This window comes from Oscarella lobularis, chromosome 17, assembly GCF_947507565.1.
Source record: "Oscarella lobularis chromosome 17, ooOscLobu1.1, whole genome shotgun sequence".
Lineage (NCBI taxonomy): Eukaryota > Metazoa > Porifera > Homoscleromorpha > Homosclerophorida > Oscarellidae > Oscarella > Oscarella lobularis.
In genome coordinates, this window is record NC_089191.1 from 1,937,377 (window position 1) to 1,958,514 (window position 21,138).

Here is a 21,138-nt window from a genome sequence, read left to right on the forward strand (position 1 = left end):
AGAAGTTCTTTTAGCATATTCATTTGGAGTCCAAGAAGAAGTCCATTTATCGAACGAACTTTCGTCGACGCATTCACGAACTCTACCGATGGTAAGCAGGCTACCCGAATACACTTGCGACCAATATGCAGGGCACTGATCTAAGAACGTAAACGATGATCGATTCTCACGATGCAAGCAGACGGTGCAAGGAATATTTGGAAATTTTTGAGATGCGCTTGAAGCGAAGTTCACGCTTACGATTTGATTGCCCGTGAAAATGTTCGATTCTCCGGGCCTTGCACCCGTTAGAGGAAAACATGGAAGTCTTGAATGCGATTTGACCATTTTCCCGGAGTAAACGAAGTCGGCGTTGGCCGGGCAATTTTGTTGACCCCAGTGAGTGTATGGAGCGCCACGTGCAGTTTGTGGGGACGAGCAAACAGCGCAGGTCACTTGCTTTGTTATGTCTTCTTTATTGAATTCCAGCGGAAAAAACGCCCATCTAATGGCCAAAAAATACAATTAAAGATTTAGTGGCGATTTATACCTTGATGGATCGTAAATGTGTGCAACTTTTTCTAATCTTCCTGATTTTAGGTTTTTGTCAACGCACACGCCCTCCGCGGTCGGTTGAGCCATCAGATATCCACTGAACTCTGTTCTCCACGATTTTGGACATTTTTGAGTTCCTAGAAAAAACATGAGCATTCGCACTCAAATGTAAACCCGAAGGAGGGGGGGGGGGGGGGGGGAGGAGGGGGAGGGTGAAGGGGTTGCAACACCCCTTTTGAAATATTTAGAGAACTTTTTAGTGAATTACAACATAAAAAGAACTAAATAATACGTATGACTGACTGACTAAATTTTAGAAGTTCTCAGCATAGGGGGAAATCTGTATTTCTGTATTTGTCCTTAAGAATATTTTGAACGATTTCGCCCACATTCAAAAGCGACTGCACCCCCCAGACTCTTGGCTTTCAACCCCTCCTTCGTAAAATTCCTAGAATCGCCACTGCAAATTCAGTGCAAACCTACAAAAAGTACATATATTTTGTAACACGCGAGTATTTTCTGACACAGAACCAAGCTATTGGATATGCACTGGGGGACATGCCAAATTGAAGAACAAGCCGACTTACCAGGGATCATAATAACACCACGCCGGCGGACTCCGCAAAGAGCACACGGTATCGCATCATACAATCTGTCCTTAAATTTCAAACTTCTGAAAGAATGGTAAACTGCTCCTTTAGCGATAAAGCCGCTGCCGAAATTATTGTGTATATTGTCCGGGCCTTGGGATTTCGTTAAGCACAAAGCATTTCCGGGTTTGATGTAATTTTCTCCATTTAAAAGGGCGCTAACAAGTTTGATTGGCAGTGTATGAAACATTGCAACTAAAAGATATACTTAGCTGCGTATCCAGTACTCAAGAGACTGCTTCCTTCTCGACACGTAGTTTCACCCCAACGAACATAAGTTGTGTAGCCGTTGCTTGGATCTATTGTGCACGAGTCGAGATTGCACGGTTTTTCATGAGTAAGCTTAGGACAGTCGTTTGGATCGAAATAGCTAATAATTTTTCTTTCTCTTGTTATCTTTTCACAGCTCTGCAAGTTTGCAGTAGATATGTGAGATACAAAGGACCCACAGCACTTACGTCTTGAACGCATGTAGTCCATTGAGTCCACAAGGTGACTCTGCATGATAAACCTAAATTTTTTTGAGTTTGAATAATCTGCCAATGTTTCGCATGTCAAAATAGCACCTGGATCCTATAGATCAAAACACTCACAACAGTATAAGGTGAAATCGAATAAAACGGTTATACTTGATAAACCGGATATTCGTGGGCTTCCTGTCCTGTAGCAGTGGGGGAGAGTAGAAACAACGCAGCGACGCGTAGTTGCCAAGTCATCTTCAAAGTATCAATTCACTAGGCTTTAGACTTACATAATAGCAACTGTCTAATTCTTGAGGATTAATTAAATGGAAGTCAATTACGCTTCCGGTTCTCAAGGCTTCAAGAGAGAATGCATGCACATTTGGTAACAAAAAAAACAAATCCTTTTCATGAAAAGCGCTTCACAAACCTAACGCGCGTACTAAAAAGTTCAAGTCGACAAAGGAGACCGTAGCAGAACGCAGCATGTTACCACTGATTGGAGTCACTTAAGTTACAGGTGTCAATAACAGCGGTCTTTAGAAGTTGAGTTTGGGGTGTTATACTTTGAAAGAGAAATACCGCATCGCTCGAGGTTAGACTGCATGCAATAACTTAGGTGAGCTTTTCTCGTGTACCTTTTCAAGAGATTTGAAAATCTTCAAGTGGAGAAAACTGCTGCGTCGGCGCGCAATTTTCTGAATGAAGTGACCGTGAGGCTGAACTAGCCTTATATTGCGCTAGCCAACTAGACCCAGGTGGCGGATATGCAACACTAAAAATTAAATTAAACAAGAGTTCAAAGGAACAGCTGTACTTGAAAAATGTATAATTTGTAGGAATGATTAATCATGCTTCCAAGGCATTGAATAAATTACTTACGACTGCACGCGTCGAGGTTGGAGACGGTTTCGTGCACAGATGCAGAACAAAAAGAATCTGCACGTGACTTGCACAAGTCATAAAAGCCACCTGCAGAATTCTACTGCTATGTGCATCTAAACTCCTTCATGCATCACTAAAGTCGCCAGATGCCAACACGTAAAATTGAAATAAAATTCTCGCACGCAAGTAACGTATTCTCGAGGTCTGCTAGAACCTTCTAATGTACGTTTAAGTAAAAGAGAGTAAAGCGTGTGTCTCTGCAGAAGAACGACTGAACCCTTCGTCAGCTAGTGTGCGTTAGGGCTGCAGTCATTCGTTTTGAATAGTTGCAGAGATCATTGGAAGCGTCATGAATGAATGTATGCATGCTATAAGCCAACAATAATTTTATACATATATGAACCACTCACACTTTATATATAAATAGCTTACTTTTTATATATATGGAGGAAACTAAATATAAATATGAGACGTTTCCTTACATATACTGTATATTTTTATATATGTTGCAATTTATTTATATATATATTTGGTCTTCTTTGTTTATACTTTTGTCCCCTTTGGCGTTCCATACACAACGGTCGCTGCGAGCCATAATCCTGTGGCCCTAATGGTAGTGAATCCTCAAAGAGGGCCTCACCAATTTTCAGTTGTCAAGTTAATATATTATTAGTAAACATAAATCTATGGGTGGGTTAGCAAGTACAGGTAAGGGCAGACTATACGGCAAACTAAAACGTGGAACGAGGGAAGGGGTATGTGTGAGACGCAGTTAGACGCAGTTATTGAAGACGACAACCAAAGCACCGAATGAAGGTGTTGGCGGGAAGTGACGTGACGCGGGTCGCCGAGCATGGAAAGATTGTCTTGATTTTGTCTAAGATGATGGTAGCATAGCCACGCTGGAGACCCACCGAGAGACGTTTGCTCCAGTAGTTGACAAATGCAGCATCATTGACGAAGTCGATGGAAGGACGAACAAGTGGCCGGAGCAGGATGCCATTGGGAAATGAGCCGATGACGATGGGCAGACCACCCCGATCTAATATAGTGACTTCACAGCGACCAAGTAAGCCTCGCTGTTCACATTTTACACGATGTAAGAGACGGACAAAATCGTACGAAAGAGCTATCCTGCATACATCGAGCGAGCAAGGATATCCCTCCCAAGCGAGATTCTGACCCCGAACACAACGTATTTAGGTTCTGCTCCGATGTTTGAATACGTATGAAGGTAGCGTGATTAGAAGGCATGGTGCCCTATCTATTCTGCATGCATGGCTTCGAGCTGCCAGCTGAGCCGGAAAGCAATCTTTGACTTTTAAAACGCTGAAGTTGACATCTGCAGCAGCGCCATTCAAGCATCTATCCTGATTTGCCTAATCATGACTCAAAATCCAGCTGCCTGGCATTCTAAGCTAAGCTACGAATAAATATCGGAACAGCCAGCTGGCATCCTGTGCTAAATTATGAATAAAAAATGCCACCTCAACGTGCACTCTATATGTTTAACCAATATCTTCACATGATTGGCTAAAAAGGATTCTAGGAAATGGGTGAGTGTGCGTGTGCATTCGGTTAATTATCAGGACAGCTGTGGGGATTTTCAGATGCATCATAACGACATTGATCTGTAAAATGACGCACTCACCTGCAGTGCGTTCAGAGAGTTCGTTCGAAATTCAGCAGTCAGCTATAGATTCTTGGCAAAAAGAAGATTTAGGAATGAGGCGCTCCAAATGTACTCTCCCTACCTACCGAACCGCAAAAACAGCTCTTTCAACAGACTTTCAGTCATCAAAAGCTTGTACAGTATGGTCAGTTGGTACTCGTATTTTTCGCCCAACTCCACCATCGCTAGTCCCGAAAGACCTCTCAACCCTGATCGTAGCCTCAAATTTAACATGTGCGAATATAGGAGGGTAGCTGCCTACTAAAACGAAGACTGTTTGCTGTAAAGAAGACGCTTGTGACTTCTCTATTCTTTACCTAACGCACGCTACCTTCAGTTGAAAAAGAGCATTGAACGACTACAAGCAGAGCTTCGTGACGACTCTCTCATTCCTAGGATGAAAGTAGGATTTGTGCTGTTTATAAGCTCGAGGCTTAGTCTCGCATGTGCGAGCCTGACCTTAGGTTTCGCAGGCGGAGAACTGCTCGTGGACACTCCTTAGGGAGCCTCACTCTTTCGTAACGGCGCCAGCGGCTAGAGAAGGTTATAAAAGCGGCTTTCAACTATAGCTGAAACGCGTCTTGAGAAAGAATTTATTACCTCAGTCCTGGTTCAGTTGTGTTGCAGGTACTTTGAATTAGAGAACGGTTACAAGCATATAGTGCACGTTCAGGTAGCATTTCTTTATTCGTAGTTAATTAGCTTAGGATGCCATGCAGGCAGCTGGATTTTGAATCATGATTAGGCAACGCAGGATAAATGCTTGAATAACATTAGCTGCAGATGTGGAGCTCAATTTTGCTTATGCGATGAAAATGAAAGCTTGTATTCAGGCCCAGCTGGCGTCTTGAAGCCATGCAGAATATATTCAATAGATAAGCCATGTAGGGTAGTATGACTTTTCATCATGCGACAATCATACTTATTGAAGCAACGAGCAGAACCTAATTACACAGTACGTTCTCAAGCATTGTTCTCTTTATTGCTGTAAAAATTCTCATCTAAACTTACGCGAAAGTTAGACAGTTATCGAAACTGCTCGCGTTCTCGTTTTACGAAAACTATCCATTGTTTTTTCTTTTTCCCTGTAGTTAGTTGCTTACCGCCTTTTGTTGCTGTGTCTCTTTTGAGACAATGTCTAGTACGAATGTAGAACAGTTGAATTATGTCCTACGTCATGTTTGCAGATGTTGATAACTATTTATTAAGCTGGAATCTCAGGTGCAGCGAATCCTTGTAATTTACAGACGCTTGGGTGTCTTCTTTCCAATCACGTCAAGACTATTAATTAAAGCTCCGTTTGCTTGTTGCTCTTTTATTGTCATTTGACGCTTACATCAGAAGGCACTCAGCGACAAACCTTCTTGCTCTTCCACTCAAGTAAATTTTTCACGGTCCCTGCCCATTATAGTCTAGCAAACACAGGCACCTCTATTTATATATCGAGAATGTTTGTAGACTGGCCTTTTACTAACAGTAGCAGTTAAAACTTGCATGCTACGGTCAGGGGTTCTTGTTTGTCTCTAGAGGAACAGTTGTTGCCTTCTGTTCCAAGTAGCAGCTAGGGTAGTAATCAGTTGTTGGAACACCAGACTCTCTTACAGTACTACATTCATCTTTGGTGATTGAGAGCTTCGTTGCTCCCGTTACACTCAAACTAGTATACGTACATAAACAATTGGCAATCTGCTTTTAGGTTTTGACGACGCTCAGCATTGCTACTTTGAATGTCTACTTTTCTCGTTGTTCAGCAATTGCTTTTATTTCTGCTGTGTTCGTGGCTTGTGAGCTGCGACGGCGAGATTGTGTCATGCCCGGTAACTAGAAAGCGCCGCTCTCTCTCACTTTAATTTTTTTTTTTTTAATAGGATCCAGGTAAAGAAGTTGTTTCATTATACGTTCAATAATAATACCGTGCAACGTAAACGTTAGGACTTTCATGCAGAGTTACTCTATGGACGGAGTGGTCTCAATGCTCTCAAAGAGTGAGCTCTGAAAGTTCATATGTAAGCTTACTTCATAACCAAACATTTTTTAGACTTGCGAGAACAGAAAACATACAAGAGAAATTATTTCCTATTTTAACAAGAACGATTGTCCAGCTCTTACTGAAGAAAAGCCCTGCGATATCGAGAAGTGTATAAGAAATTTTGATAGCGGCTATACTACCTACGTCCGTTGGGGAAAATCAACTTGCAGAGAAGGGGCTGTTTCAGTGCTGAGCGGCTACGCGGCAGCGTAAAAACAGAATACCGTTATTTTTGGTAAATTACAAAAGATATGTGCTTAGTGCTGGGATTGATGGTCGTGCTAAATGTCTTACCCATCAACCCCAATATGAACCATTCAACTACATCTTTGACGGCGCCGGTGTAAGGAAAATGGATTTACAGATCTACGGCACTAGGGAGTTTGAAAACGGTGTAATAAAGCACCGCCCTACTAAAAAGTATGGTAAAGGAATTGCGTGTTCAATTTGCGAAGTTAGCGCATACGACGTTTTAATGATTCCAGGTAGGGGGTTTAAGAGAAAGCTGTGTCTCATTGCTTTTATCTTAACAGGTCGAAGCGAGTGTCCTTCTAATTGGATTAAAGAGTACAGCGGCTATCTAATGGGTTCTAGATACCAGATAAAACAGTGCGTAGACAAAGGCATGGATACTGTTCTTAGAAATGAATTTGACATTAAAGATAGGTAAGCAAAATAATCGGTCTAATTGAAAATCAAAACGGTTTTAATTTTGAAGAGACAACTGGAAGTTCTCTTTTCTTCAATGTAAAGACACAAGCACCTGTCTAAATGCTTATCCTTTGGAGTGCACCGTTTGCTCTACGCCAAAGAATGTAACTGGAGCTGTATACACGCAATGGGGGAGACAAGAATGCACCAAGGGTCAGAATCTTGTCTATTCTGGTCTTTTAGTATCAGGAGGACACCCAGGGTGGTTTGAAAAACATCAGTGCTTGCCTTCAACGCTATCTAAGCCAATCAAGCCTGGGCCCTATCATACAATTGTTCTGGTCTTTGCGCGCTACCGTGACGGAAACAAGGCAATTCCATGCTCAGTATGTCTATCGGAAAACAAAGTTAGTTCTGTCATGATACCAGAACGATCAGAATGTCCTGGTGATTTGCATCAAGAGTATAGGGGCGTTCTTGCAGGCGATGCCGATATGAATTGCTTTGATAAAGATCCGCTGTACCACTTGAAAACAGTTACTCTCTCTAGTACTAGCGTGGCTGTCATTTCTACCGACTATCTTCAACCATCTTCATTCTCGGCCAAATTTCGAACCAGTTCTCAAACATCCGCGTTGATCAATTCTCCTTGTGTATTATGCACATTCAGTCAAAAACAGTCCAAGGCGGTTTTTACGCGATTTGGTCGGACGTCGTGTCCTTCAGGTATTCCGACGCTGTACACAGGATTTGTTGCAGGAAGAAATTATAAACTGTTTTGCTTCCCAAAACGCGATTTTCAGAAATCTGATTTTAGCCATGTCTCGAAAGGCGCTCTTGCTACGTTGTCTGCAACACTCTACTACGCACAAAGCCATGTTATTTCTCTCAAAGCATTAACCAAGGTGCTTCGAAAGAAGGTAACGGCAATGCTTTTAAAAGATTTAACACTAGAGTGTAACTTAATTTTATTGAGACATTACTCTTGTGCACAATAAGTAATGAAAGATGCGCTCTCGCAAAAGCTAAAACCCTATTTCTACTAAACCAAAAATAATGTCTTTTTTTAGGTACCTTGCACTGTGTGTGCTGCTGCAGTCTCGACGTTTACTCTATTTGGAACTCATTTGTGCCCCAATTCGTTTAGAGCGGCTTACAAAGGATACGCGTTTTCTGCCGTAAGACACACGTTCTGCATTGACAAAAACCCCGAAGCCTATTCAGGTCTTACATGTAATTTACCCTTTTCAATTAAGACGTTTTTTCTTTATACAGACGACGAATTTTATTCTATAACACACTCTCATTTATATCCCGTTAAGGCTAATTGCTTCACGCTGCCATGCCCACCCCATATTGAATCGTTCATACTGTGCGTTCAGTGTGTTGCGTCCGAAATCAGTTACTAGTCACGTGATAAGTGGACGAAATCGCAGTTTATACCATTTTAATGGCATAGTCTGTTTCTGAATGTTGTTTTTGGCTGTTTCCTTTTGCTTTCATTGGCGGTTGTTGTCCGTGTTTTCGCTCTTGTTGTAGTTGACCTCTATGTACTGCAGTGCTCATAAAAAAATTTTTAAATTCCGCATCTGTTTTTGTCAGTGCACAATAAGTCGCGGAAGCAGGATTTTCTAAAGAGGGGTCTTGGGGAGGTCTGCCAAAAAATGATTAATAATGATCGTTTTGCTTCTCCATCGATATCTACATCCTTCGTGGCGTTATCCGGGTAATGATCAAAATTTAAGTCCAGCTTTTCGCTGATATTTTCCAAGACTCTTTTCGGCTTTATTAGAGCGCTGTCCAAAGAACTTTTTAGGGCGAGGATTCAATTACCTGAAAATGAGGCTCCCTAAGGGGGCTCACGAGCATTTTTTTCACCCAAAACGTAATCTAAGTCTTGCAGACGCATGTCGACTATTCTGCTTGAGGATACTTTTTAGGCCTACACTTAGACGGTGCATTAGGCGCGTCTCAGTTGTTCTCCCTTGTCCAATTAAGAGCCGATTTTCTTTCGAAACTGGTCTCTCTTCCGTCGAAATTCCCTTCTCCGATGACCAAGAAAAATTGAAGAGATTATGTCTCTATCCATCTTCAAGCGAAACTAAACGAACGTGTGATGCTCAGAACGGGTAACGGCCGCAATTATTGCTACGAGCAATAATCCCTTGGCTCTATAGTTATACTAAACCCTCAAAGGAGGCGCCTGAACCGTCGTCTCAACGTGTACCCGTTCGGATTGGCTATATATCATTGCTTTTCTTGATAGTGATGTAGTGAAATAGGACAGGTAATTTTCAAACGAAGGTTATTTACAACCTTTCTTTTCTTCTCGAAGGGATTCAATATGAATAGACTTGTTTTTCTTCTCAAATGTTGAAAGCAAGCGCCTGAAACTAAACTCGTAGTCTTAGTGGCGAGAGCAGATAGATTCTTGAAGGCAATGTATATTATTTTTTTTGTAAGGGCTTTCTGTTCTTTCCGGTCGAACTGCGGTAAGCATCAAAAGATGTCAATGATTATTGTTTGGCGGCTCATATCAACCGTTTGTGGTCAGTGTTTAGAACAGCAGGATATGTCACTCGTGTAAATACTGTTGCCTCTACATAAGTAGATATATGAAGGTAGTGCAGTTACCTTTGTTCTAATACCTCTGACTCCAGAGAGGAAAGAGCGTACAGTATAGCGCGATAGAATCTTTTGCTCTACATTAGCACATATCAAAGAAAATCCGATGATAACGATGAAAGCTGAGTAGACCTAAAAAACGTATTGTAGCTTTCGTGCGTCAGGCGTGTTTATTTCAAACGGGAGGACTGAAAGCGTCCGTTCTCGCTGATTATCCGGAGCACAAACCGCTTTGTTGTGGAGTAAATCTAATTTTTTCCTTGAGGGAAAATATTTATTTCTCTGTACAGTGCGTCCAGCGCTGAACCGGAAATTCTTCTTACGTGCGCGATGGATGTTTTCGTATCTTAAAATGCAGTACACGCCTTCAATTAAGACTCGCTTACTTACGCACATGTGTCTCCTTGCAAGTCCGGCTGTCAGCGCAAATGGAGACTGTCTCTTCGCGTGGAGAGGTCCTATTTCTCATGTCTCGTCCGCTTGGTACGTTAGGCTATTTTCCTGCCGTTTGAAGGTTCCAGCTACCCTTTTAGCCAGCGTACTTAGCTTTTATATGTCCCAGAAGTATAATAACGCTAAATGGCGGGCTGGACAGCCTTTAGAGAGACCATACCAGCGACTATTCTAAGAGGCTGAGCGTGTTTACGTTAGGCTATTTTTGGACTTCAGTGGTGCATCCTCGGGTTGGCTTCCAGCGGAAATGTCTTCGGCGTTTACGTATCTTTGTCTTCTCTATTGGACCCAAATGCATTCGACGTCGTTTTAAGCAACATGTGCTCATCCACGTGTAGTTGTCGTAGCGCACGCAATCACGTTGCAATGGCTCCCTTCCAGGTTTTTTCCTTCTGCACGCCACTGAAGGGAATTCGCCTATCTACGCGCTACGGGCAAATGAGCGGAGGAGATTTTGTCAGTTTTCGCCGCGAGCCGGACAGTGTCCACGACCGGAATGCAATCGCGGCGACGAATCGCGGTGAAACTGTTGGCCACATTGAGCGATCCCTAGCTGCTGCTCTCGCTGATCCATTGGACGACAGACAAATTCGATTGGAAGGGTACGGCGCTTTTTTGATGACGTGCATAACGGTGCGAATTAGGGTGCTCGTTGGCGTTCCCTACTCGGAAGGATCCAGTCGATCGTGGCGCCGCCGCGTTTGGGACTGCAATGTCAGCGTATTCGCTGCGGAAAACTGCCAGCCTGCGGTCGTTTACCGCACACTTCGTCAAGTCCAGTCACTCGGACTGACCGCTCGTCTCAAGGGCTGGGTCGACGAGATTGAAGAGGCGTGCAAATCGTGCACGTCCTCCGAGGGGACACGCAGCTCAAGCCCAACGTTTGACCCGCCAGAGCGCCCTTCGTCGACGACGCCTGATCTCGGCCCGCCTGATGCTAAGCGGCGGCGACCCAACAGCCAGCAGTAACTATCGTTCTAGAGAGTCAGAATGTCTTTGATCTAGTTGTGGCTTTTAGAAAAGCCTGAGCAATAAATCATACGTTTCCTCAACAGCTGCCCGCTCACGACAGCGTTGACTTTCTGTGCGACGCATAAACGTGCATTGCTCTCTCCAGTTCAATGCCGCTGAGACCCTCTCTGTAGAGTTCTTCGTGTTTCCGCACACGCTCAAAGAAGGCGGCTATGGTGGGTGATTGAATTCGGGCAAGGCTTGCTGGCGCTGTTGTATGAAGACCCCTGATCGTGTAATCGCAGTGAGCTTTGGTGTATTGCTTTGCCATGCACCAGACCCTTTCTATGGGATTGAGCTCACAGTGAAACTTGGGCAGATACTTCACTACATGGCCGGATGAATGAACCAAGTGTTCAATTTCATTCATCTCTTCCTGAAAATCTGTGTGCGAAGCCAGCATGTCCGTCAGGAGCTGCTTGCTCTTTCCAACGACGTCAAAGCCTCTCTCTTGGAGAACTCTACTTAGCCCCTTTGGGATTCCCTTTTCATCGACCATGCTTTGCCTTTCTCCTTTCCAAATGGTGTCTCTCATGCAGGGCTGCTTTCCACCAGAACCCTTGTTCATAGCCTTTACATTAAGGGCATTTGAAGCAAACTTTCGGTGGCAAGGACTGTTGTCAAGGATGAAGAGCGCCTTCATTCCTGGATATGTACGATCAAAAATCCTTATGGCTTTGACCATCTGTTCTTTGAACCGAGCGGCGTTCCAGTAACCTTCCCGATTGCAGCCAATTTCGAGAAACTGTCTTACAAGCTCTTTGCCGTCAGGAGAGGAGAGAAAAGAACCGTCTTTCTCGACAATGAAATCCGACACCATCAGTGCCTGCCCTGCCGATTTTGGCTTGACGGGATTAAAACTGCCGTCGCACCAAAAGGTTGATTGGTCCTCGTTCGAGTGAAAGATGCTCTCGTCATGGTAAACGCGGACAAGACCGGATTCATCGTACTCCGCCAACTGCCTCAGGTACAGAGAGCGGTAGATGACAACGTCCTCGCGCTCGTGACCGTCAACGTACATTCCTTTCTTGTACCTGGTCACCTTGAAGTCGAGCCGTTTCATCCACTGGTGAACGGTGGATCGAGAGACAGCCATGTTGGCGTTCCCAAGAAGAGGAAGGACGCGTGAATTTACAAAGTTCTGCACGTCGACGAGGGTAAGATTAGGCTGCCCTTTTCTGCAGCTATTGCCTCGCACGAATTCCTTTAGCATAATCTGAAGGTCGTCCTCTCCCTCCAAAAGCCAAACCTGCCCTCTTTTCCTCTCCTCTTCGCATGCCTCACCACCTTCAGCAATATGCCCCATCCAATCGCGTACTGTAGCACCGCTGCATCCAAGAAGAGCAGCCGCTTTTTGGCACGCTTTTGTTATCCCAAGATGAAGGAATTGTCGGACCAGATATGCGGCGAACATCATGCGATTCGTTCCGGCGAGATCCCGCATCCAATCGTCGACACGCTCGCTTACAACTTCCATTTGTTGAGCCCACTTGTGCGTACTGGGCTCTTCAGAAGGCGTGACGGGAAGGTCCGTGTCATGGGGCCGTTTTCTTCCTCTTCCACCGGCGCGGCCACCCTTTGCAGCATCTCCCCGGGGTTGGAGCTTGTGCATCCTGTTGACATTGGAGATCAACGCGAGGGCACGCCTCTGGCTGGCACGCCTTGGTCGCGTGATTGACGAAACGTCTTCAAGTGCTTCCGAAGAACCGGAAGAAGCACCGCTGGCGTTTACAAACACCGGTTGTGATGTGATGGTGTTTAGAAACACCGGTTCCGACGCAAGCGATACGCGAGAAGCCATGAAAACAGTTCGAATTACGCACAACAAAAGTTAGAAAGTCCCGGTCATACCCCGGAAGTTCGCATTCACCTCGAAAGGGGACTCTCTGTTTTGGTTGACGTTTTTATTGCGTTAAATCTTCGTTTAGAGCACACACATGCCGTACAAAAAGGTTTGAAGTTCAGAAAGCAAGATTACAGTACCGTACGCACGGCGTACATTTTTCTGGTTTAGCGCTGGACGCACTGTAGCTACTAAAAAGCGTCACGCTTTAGTGCTGATAGAATTGGTGTCATAACATTTATTACTAAAGGTCAGGCAGCAGGAACACCAACCGTCAAACAAAGCAGAAAGAAACCACCAATAACAACATTCAGAAACAAACTATGCGATTAAAATGATATAAACGGCGATTTCGTCCACTGATCACATGACTAGTAACTGATTTCGGACGCAACACACTGCGCGCACAGTATGATCGATTCAAAATAGGGTGGGAACGGCATCGTGACGCAATTAGCCTTAGCGGGATAGAAAGGTTCGGGAGAATAAATCTCAAAGTTGTCGTCTGCGAAAAGAAGAAACGTTTTAATTGAAAACGGTAAATTACATGTAAGACCTAAAAAGGCTTCAGGGTTTTTGTCAATGCAGATCGTTTCTCTAAGGGAAGAAAACGCGTATCCTTCGTAAGCAGCTCTAAATGAATTGGGACACAAATGAGTTCCAAATAGAGTAAACGTCGAGACTGCAGCGGCACACACAGTGCAAGGTATCTGCAAAAAAAATGACATTTTTTGGTTTAGTAGCAATAGGGTTTTAGCTTTTGCGAGAGCGCATTTTCATTACTTAATAAAGTTATTGTGAACAAGAGTGCACGTCTCAATAAAATTGAGTTACTCTAGTGTTAAATCTTTTAAAAGCATTACCGTTACCTTCTTTCGATCCATCTCGTTTAGTGCTTTGAGTGAAATTTTTCGTCTACTTCCGAAGTATAGTGATCCAGCCAACATTGTTGAGCGACTATGAGCGCCTTTCGAAACATGGCTAAAATCTGCTTTTTGAAAATCGCGTTTTGGAAAGCACAAGTGTTCATAATTTCTTCCTCCAACATATCCTGTGTACAGCGTCGGAATACCTGAAGGACACGACGTCCGACCAAATCGCGTAAAAACAGCCTTTGGCTGTTTTGGACTAGATGTGCATAATACGCAAGGAGAAATGATCCGCATGTTTGAAAACTCTGTTCCAAATTTGGCCGAATATGAAAATGGATGATGATAGTCGGTATGAATGACAGCCACAAAAGAATTAGAGGTTGCAACTGTTTTCAACTGGTACACAGGATCTTTATCAAAGCAATTAATACTGGTTGTGCCTGCCAGAACGCCCGTATACTCTTGATGCAAATCACCAGGGCAGTCTGATCGATCTGGCATCATGACAGAATTAACTTTGTTTTCCGATAGACATACTGAACATGGTATTGCGTTTTCCGTTGAGACAGAGTTGGAGTTTGGGATATATCTATATCGCTCACCGTATCGTGCAAAGACCAGAACCATGACTTGATAGACCACATGCGCGATTGGTTTAGGTGCATGGCATAGATGGCATTGAAGGCAAGCAGTCTAGTGGTCCCGACTGCAAATTATTCCTGTGTCTTCTTGATACTACAAGACCAGAATAGACGACATTCTGACCCTTGGTGCATTCTTGTCTCCCCCATCGCGTGTATACAGCCCCAGTTACATTCTTTGGCGTAGAGCAAACGGTGCACTCTAATGGATCAACATCGAAATAGTTTTGTTTGTTATCGTCTCTACTTTGAAGAAAAGAGAACATCCAGTTGTCTCTTCAAAATTAAAGCAGTTATAATTTTCAATTAAACCTATTATTTGCTTACCTATATTTGTCGTCGAATTCATTTATAAGAACAGTTTCCATGCCTTTGTCTACGCACTCTCTGATCTGGTATCTAGAACCCATTAGATAGCCGCTGTACTCTTTAATCCAATTAGAAGGACACTCGCTTCGACCTGTTAAGATAAAAGCAATAAGACACAGCTTCCTCTTACAACGCCTATATACATACCTGGAATCATTATAACGCCGTACGCGTTAACTTCGCAAATTGAACACGCAATTCCTTCACCATTATACTCTTTAGCAGGGCGGTCCCTCATTTTACCGTTTTCATACACCCAAGAGCCGTAGATCTGTAAATCCATTTTCTTTTCACTTACAAAGTCATACATGTAGTTAAGTGGTTCATATTGGGGTTTCTTGGTAAGACATTTATGACCTCCGGTCAGTGCACTAAACAAATATATTTGTAATGTACCAAAAATAACGGTTTTGTGTTTTTACGACGCCGCGTAGCCGCTCAGAAGTGCAAAAGCCCCTTCTCTGCAAGTTGATTTTCCCCAACGGACGTAGGTGGTAGAACCGCCGCTACCGACATTTCTTATGCACTTTTCGATATCGCAGGGCTTTTCTTTAGTAAGCACAGGACAATCGTTCTTGTCAAAATAGGAAATAATTTCTCTTGTACGTTTTCTGCTCTCGCAGGTCTAAAAATTGTTCGGTTTTGAAATAAGCTTACATATGAACTTTCAGAGCTCACTCTTTGAGGAGGGGCTTTTTGTACTACCATGTCTTTAGGTCTTTCATGTTTTGGAGACGTCTTATTTCCGTGCTTAAGAAGAAACTCTACATAGAAAGCGATGGCCATTTTGAAAACAAACAATTACAAGGATTTGCGTTTTGGAGACGATGTACTATCATCCGATGACACGATCGAATACGCATGTACCAAAGAGAATCCGTGCGACATTTCTTCCAACGCATTTGTCACGTTTCAGGCGAATAATTCGGTTGAATGTAAGTAAGAGCAAGTGCTGAGAACACATTATCTCAAATACGATGCGAAACTTTTGGTGATTAATTTTGAAGAGCAAAATGTCACCTTTATTGTATCCGTCACTTCTCCCACCTCATTTAATATAAGAGGTCTCGAATTATTTGAAATTCGTCTGCTGTTGAATGAAAAGCAAAAGGTCGCTATTCGTCTTCCGGTCATTGCAGTGGATCCGCCTACGAAATACGTCGCCTTCCGGATTGATCCGTCAGCTGGAACGTACACAATAATCGACCGTTTTGAATAGATGTAGAGGGAACGACACCTCTGAATGCTTCACGCTTTTTCTTTACATGAAAATGTTTGTAATAATATCTCTATTCTGCATGCGTACTTACCTAGAGTGACAAAAACAAAAGGAGAGGGTTTCAGACTCATTCAGAGGTGCGGTGATCTTGAATGATATGGCGTCAAAAAATCGGTATTTTGAAGTCATACACACGCCAAAATGATTTTAACCACCTTTGCCCAACGCCTAGCTCCTCCGTTTCTTGAACCTTTAAAGTCCCAATTGCCCTCAAAGTTCTCCCACTCGTTGTCACTATACGCATATTTAAAAATAAAATCAAAATATTATGGAGCCGACCACCGCAGTTGTACGGGTGGAGCCCGTATAACGGCCGAGGGAGGCTCTCTCAAACGTGATCTTAGGGCCGGAAGTGTCTGTCTGTCTGTCTGTCTGTCTGTTCGTCGTTTTGGAGCTTTGGATAAAACGAGAAAAGTCTCCTAAGGCTCTTGGGCGACAGGAAAACCCTGCGACGCATCGACGGCAATACTTAAGGGTGGACAGTAGGTGTATTGTCAAACTGAATAGATAACTACTAGTAGCGTCTGTGAGACTTACTTTACGCTTCCAAAAGCGAAAACCTTCCCGTGAGACCTCACAGTGGGTGGTGATACCGTACAAGCTGAATAAATAATCTTGGCTTTCTCGGAAGCTAAGGAAGCAATCGAACTCGCTTAATTCCATGTTATCTTTATGTCGCCGCAGCGCTGGAGGGGGTAGATTGCTATTCATAAGCCATATACCAGGTAAAGTGCAGAGGCGGGCCTGAGAGATGGGTGTCGCCCCACCGCGTCCCTCCTGTTGAAACAAACGGTGTTTACCAAAACATCGAAGCCATAACTAATTCTCCTACTCCCCAACCCAACCCACTGTACTGTAGAGGAGAGCTTAAACAGCTGCTGGCCCGCACTGCGGCGAGCCTCGTCTCGCCGAAGGTCTCTGATGACAATTAACGGACAACCCTGCATCGCGAGTACGTCAAAGCATTATCGCCTCTGCGGTACATGTTATCTTGCCAAACGCGGCGCAGGATCAGGTCTTCTTGCGAAAGTCCGATCTGCGAATCAAACATACGCATGAACGGTGGTCAGATCCTACGCAGTGCAGTGAGCTCTGTCCACTGCATATCGCACCCTGCTGCTTTGAAGACGATAGCGCCCACCATAGAGGTCTAGGTGTCGGCGGTAAGCGTCTTCGTTTGATTCCAGAAAGAGGAACATCCGTTCTTACGATGACGTCACGCGACGCCACCGGATGAAGAATGCAACCGCGAATAACAGGAGAATCGAAGGCGACAAATTTTTTTTCGAGGCGGATTGGGCTTAAGCGATCTAAGAGAGAACACATTTAAAAATATTCGACATTGAAAAACGTTCTGTCTTTCACTGCAGTAATGCTACGTCTGTAAAAGTAATGGCTATTGAACGAGGAAAGAGCACACAGCAGAGCCATTTCGTATCTTGCAGTAAGAACAGTGCCACTAGCAAAAATTTTAGAAATGGTATACAACGTCAATGGAAAAGTTTGAACCAATGCATACTCAGACGAGTTCCATGCATCCAGCATTGATCAAACTGTCGTTAGTCGAACATCACAAAATTATAAATCACTTCGTCTAATGTAACGATTATAAACAAAAAAGTTTCGAAAGTGACAAAGAACGTCTAGTATTCGATCGATTCGTCGATGACTGCTATATGAACGTTCACAGACTTATAATCTGTCGAGAAAAGGAAGCCGATAGCCAATGATGACTGAACATTGGTGAGGCCCCCTTTGAGGAGTAACTATCACTAGGGCCACGGGATAATTGCTCGCAGCGAGCGTTGTGAATATCGCACGCACGTATACTTCCAGTCACATGAAGACTAACCTCTTAGGTCTTCCTCGGTGACCGGAGAAAGGAACTCGACTAACGACGTAAGAGAGACGAGCCTCGAAAGAGAAATGATAAATTCGGTTCCTGGGCGAGAAGGCTTGACTGAAATGCGTCGACCGCCCCATCTACGCATAGGCCTTTGGGTCACCGTCAAACAGAATATTCAACTCGCGTCTGCGAGCCTTACCTTACGCTTTGCAAGCGAAAAACTTAAAACGGAACCCCTTAGGGAGCCTCACTTTTTCGTAACACCATAAGCCGCTCGGAAAAAGAAGTTTGAACGATATCTCGGTATAGTCGAAACGCGTCTTGCGAAAAACGTCAGTGAAAAGGTGGACCTTTCGATGACCATTACCCGGATAACGACAAGTTCTCAAAAACTGGTCGCCCGCTCGCTCACCGTCGATCACAAACCCGAAAACGAATCGGAAAAGAATCGAATCAAATTGGCGGGCGGCGAAGTGAGACTGGGAAACGGGCGCGTTCATCGCGTCGTGTGGAATCGCATTCGCCAGCCCCACTGGCACTGTCTGCGGTCCCGTTCTTCGCAGCACCGAACGCAAAAGCGTTCCCCTGCTCAGCGTCGCTCGATCGCTCGGCGACTTGTGAAGTTATAACTACGGAAAGGGTCTCCACGTCGTCTCATCCATCGCTTTCTCGTTTTCGGTCTCTGGGCCGTTATGAGTCATCAGGAAGCGGTCGATTTCGTCGCGAGGCATCGTCTCGAGAGCGACGACGTCGAAGAGGACGACAAAGACGGGTCTCGAGTCTGTAGCATGCTCGATGGGAGAATCGATCGTTGCGAGCGGACAACATCAGCGTCATTTTAGCGTTTTTTCACAAACCCAAGAAGAATGTCGTAGCCGTTAAAACGGTGATAGCTACTGATGACGTAACTCAAGATGTCGACGTCGTTCCGCCGCCGACGTCAGCTGCTCTGAGGCGGAAACGAAAACGAAAGCCTGCTTCAAGAAAGCAGAAACGTCGATGTTGAAGATGCCGGAATTGAGCAACGGTGATGTTTCAAAATCGTATTAAATGCGGTATGCGCGTCTGTTGGTTTAGATTGTAAATTGCTAACGGTCGATTTGTTCTGCATGACTTGCTACACGCCCTTTTATCATTCTTGGTATGTATCGTTAGTAGTCTGTGTCTGATTTTTCCTTCTCTCAGCCGATGGGAGACTCTCGTCTTTAAGTAATGTTTTATTGTTTACTGATTGGAGTTTGATAATGTAGTTGGAATTCTTAGGCTTCTTTTGTTTGGATAATCTGCCAATTGAAGTAATTCTTAGATCCATTTGGACGCATTGTCAATGTGTGGAATCCAAGCACGTGTTGGTATATACAATTTATCAGTTTCATTTAAATGTAGCTTATGAAATCCTCAAACAGCAGACGATCAGCAGTACAGAAAAGACTGACGTCATTACCACAAGTGATTGAAATTTTTCCCGTATACCCGGTACGCGAAATCGACGAGGGCCTTAAGTACAAGTCGATTGCTCTTTCGCCAAGAGCCTGCCTTGCGGGACTGCGCGTGGGGATCCAAAAATAAATCTGCTAGTGACGTCACGTATCTGACGTCTCGGCTTCGTTCGAAGGATCGCCAGATTCGCCTTCGTTTTATGGCATTTCGTTGGACAGTGAAGAGCTCCAACTCGTTATCCGTGTCCTTTACGTCGAATAGGATCCAAACGAGCGTCAATTCGGTATGGAATCGCGAACAAAGCGATTCTTCGCGGACAAGCGACTTTGTCGACGAATAATCTGGCCAAGATGAAGCGTCTGCCGACACAGCGGCCGAAGAAGTGCAACGAGCGACGACGACGAGGGTGAGATGAAAAAGGGGCCCCTTTCCCGGAACGTCGCTCTTTCGTATAATTTTTACTCATGTGACGCCTAGTGCGCGCAATTCTCAAGGCTGGTTATGTATCACGTGGCGGCATGCAGCTCGATTACAATAAATGGACGAGCGAAGCAAAACAACGTAAAAGAATTCCCTTCTCTGCTCTTCTCATCTCGTACGTACAGTGTTGTAGCGAATATATGCAAAAGGCATATCGTTTGAGTTCGTTTGTCAAAAAAGCCGGTTTCGCTTACCAGTCACGTGCAGATCCAATGTCCGACAGATGTCATCGCTCCTTAGTGTCGAAGATCCTAAAACGAGATAGCGGTGAAAACGTGCTCGTTCTATATCGTCCACTTAGCTTTTAGGCCTCCATACGGACGGTGGGCTCGCACCGCTGGAAAGGCCGCAAAGAATAGAGCCAAATGTAGAAAAAGTCGCTCACCCATGAGCAGCATGAGCCCATGAGCCGATCTAGCATAGGGAAGAGGGCCCTAAAACTAGACCGGTCCCTGTCGACAGTCATAGCCCTGCCGCAGAGGAGCTATCGCGCAAGACGTGAACAGAGTGAACAGTCGTGTAGTCGGCGTGGAGATGACGAGCCCGCCGACGCCGACGCTCCCCGTGTTGTACTAGCTTATAGCGTAGTAGAGCGGGACGGTTACGCCGATGACGCAGCCCCTACAGGGATTAGAACCGCGCGAGCGGCGACCTGTAATCACTGCGCCTTCGTTGTCCCGGGGAGCGACGTTGCGACGACTTGTTGCTCGCACTCCACGACTGACGGGCTGTACTGCACGCTGATCGACGACGAGGTTACGCAAAGAATTGTGTGCGACGTGCGCGCCTATATGTGCGAGAGAGGAGAGGAAGAACGAGCGCTCATTGGTTCAAGCTAATTTGCGGTTTAGGACCGTGACCATATATGGCCAAAATTGGGGTTCACGTGAAAAGTTTCGAGTAACCGCGTGACGCGCACCTGCTCGTTTTTTTTTTCTGTGGTTTCACCTGACGTCACGCTGTCGAGTGCGTCGAAACCAAGATGGCGGACCGACGAAAGCTCCCAGCTAGCTCGTACGCGCGAGCAGCGTCTTCATTCCCTCTCTCTCTTTCTCACCCTCCTCGAAGTAAAAGACAAAGGCAACGTTCGATCGAGTCGAAAAAGCGCATTGCGACGACCAAAGGGAGGCATTTTCAAATTTCAGAACTTGGGCGACGATGGAACGCTTTCTTTGTCCGCACGAGTGTCGACAGACATTGTCGCAGTAACGCAATCGTAAAAAAGCTCCGCGTCTAGAGAAAATTGCAGCAAGACGTCACGTCGAACGTAGAACGAGTCCGCGAACGCGATCGTCTCGCGATCGGGCTCCGTTTACCTATCTTATTACATCCAGGTAGTGGAGTATTCGTAAAAAAACCGACTAGCGCCTCGGGAAGGGCGAGGATTTCGATCGCTG

At 44.8% G+C, this 21,138-nt stretch overlaps 2 protein-coding genes and 1 long non-coding RNA gene across 4 annotated transcripts; 2 read left to right on the forward strand and 1 right to left on the reverse strand.

Annotated features, from left to right (window-relative positions):
• The first annotated feature begins 4,561 nt into the window (after window positions 1-4,561).
• LOC136197331 (uncharacterized) lies at window positions 4,562-6,014 on the forward strand. Its single transcript, XR_010672519.1, has 3 exons — window positions 4,562-4,605; window positions 4,676-4,829; window positions 5,899-6,014. It is a non-coding gene; the product is annotated as an uncharacterized lncRNA (long non-coding RNA).
• A 105-nt stretch (window positions 6,015-6,119) lies between these two features.
• Window positions 6,120-8,468, forward strand: LOC136197318 (uncharacterized). 2 transcript variants are annotated; one of them, XM_065987062.1, is made up of 7 exons: window positions 6,120-6,187; window positions 6,241-6,440; window positions 6,493-6,716; window positions 6,765-6,897; window positions 6,950-7,802; window positions 7,953-8,106; window positions 8,158-8,468. In XM_065987062.1, exons 3-7 carry the CDS (start codon window positions 6,584-6,586, stop codon window positions 8,289-8,291), a joined length of 1,407 nt encoding a protein of 468 aa, XP_065843134.1. In that variant the 5' UTR covers window positions 6,120-6,187; window positions 6,241-6,440; window positions 6,493-6,583; the 3' UTR covers window positions 8,292-8,468. The 2 variants fall into 2 exon arrangements, with proteins under 2 accessions (XP_065843134.1, XP_065843133.1); XM_065987061.1 differs by having other exon boundaries at window positions 6,493-6,897.
• Window positions 8,469-13,070: 4,602 nt separating this feature from the next.
• LOC136197170 (uncharacterized) lies at window positions 13,071-18,232 on the reverse strand. Its single transcript, XM_065986875.1, has 17 exons — window positions 18,021-18,232; window positions 17,828-17,958; window positions 17,088-17,285; window positions 16,830-17,011; window positions 16,625-16,752; window positions 16,513-16,576; window positions 16,007-16,209; window positions 15,934-15,955; window positions 15,717-15,880; window positions 15,564-15,648; window positions 15,375-15,460; window positions 15,119-15,321; window positions 14,844-15,067; window positions 14,655-14,787; window positions 13,684-14,603; window positions 13,371-13,524; window positions 13,071-13,319 (listed from the first exon to the last, which is right to left on the reverse strand). Exons 9-15 carry the CDS (start codon window positions 15,828-15,830, stop codon window positions 14,342-14,344), a joined length of 1,107 nt encoding a protein of 368 aa, XP_065842947.1. The 5' UTR covers window positions 15,831-15,880; window positions 15,934-15,955; window positions 16,007-16,209; window positions 16,513-16,576; window positions 16,625-16,752; window positions 16,830-17,011; window positions 17,088-17,285; window positions 17,828-17,958; window positions 18,021-18,232; the 3' UTR covers window positions 13,071-13,319; window positions 13,371-13,524; window positions 13,684-14,341.
• Window positions 18,233-21,138: the final 2,906 nt, after the last annotated feature.

Coding starts and splice junctions, on each gene's coding strand:
- LOC136197170 (XM_065986875.1), bottom strand. CDS start 15,830: ATGACCGGAAGACGAATAGCGACCTTTTGCTTTTCATTCAACAGCAGA. Junction 15,649..15,716: donor AAGTGACGGATACAATAAAG/GTGACATTTTGC, acceptor ATGTGTTCTCAG/CACTTGCTCTTACTTACATT. Junction 15,461..15,563: donor TGTCGCACGGATTCTCTTTG/GTACATGCGTAT, acceptor CTTTCTATGTAG/AGTTTCTTCTTAAGCACGGA.
- LOC136197318 (XM_065987061.1), top strand. CDS start 6,584: ATGGATTTACAGATCTACGGCACTAGGGAGTTTGAAAACGGTGTAATA. Junction 6,898..6,949: donor GAATTTGACATTAAAGATAG/GTAAGCAAAATA, acceptor TTAATTTTGAAG/AGACAACTGGAAGTTCTCTT. Junction 8,107..8,157: donor AAACCCCGAAGCCTATTCAG/GTCTTACATGTA, acceptor TTCTTTATACAG/ACGACGAATTTTATTCTATA.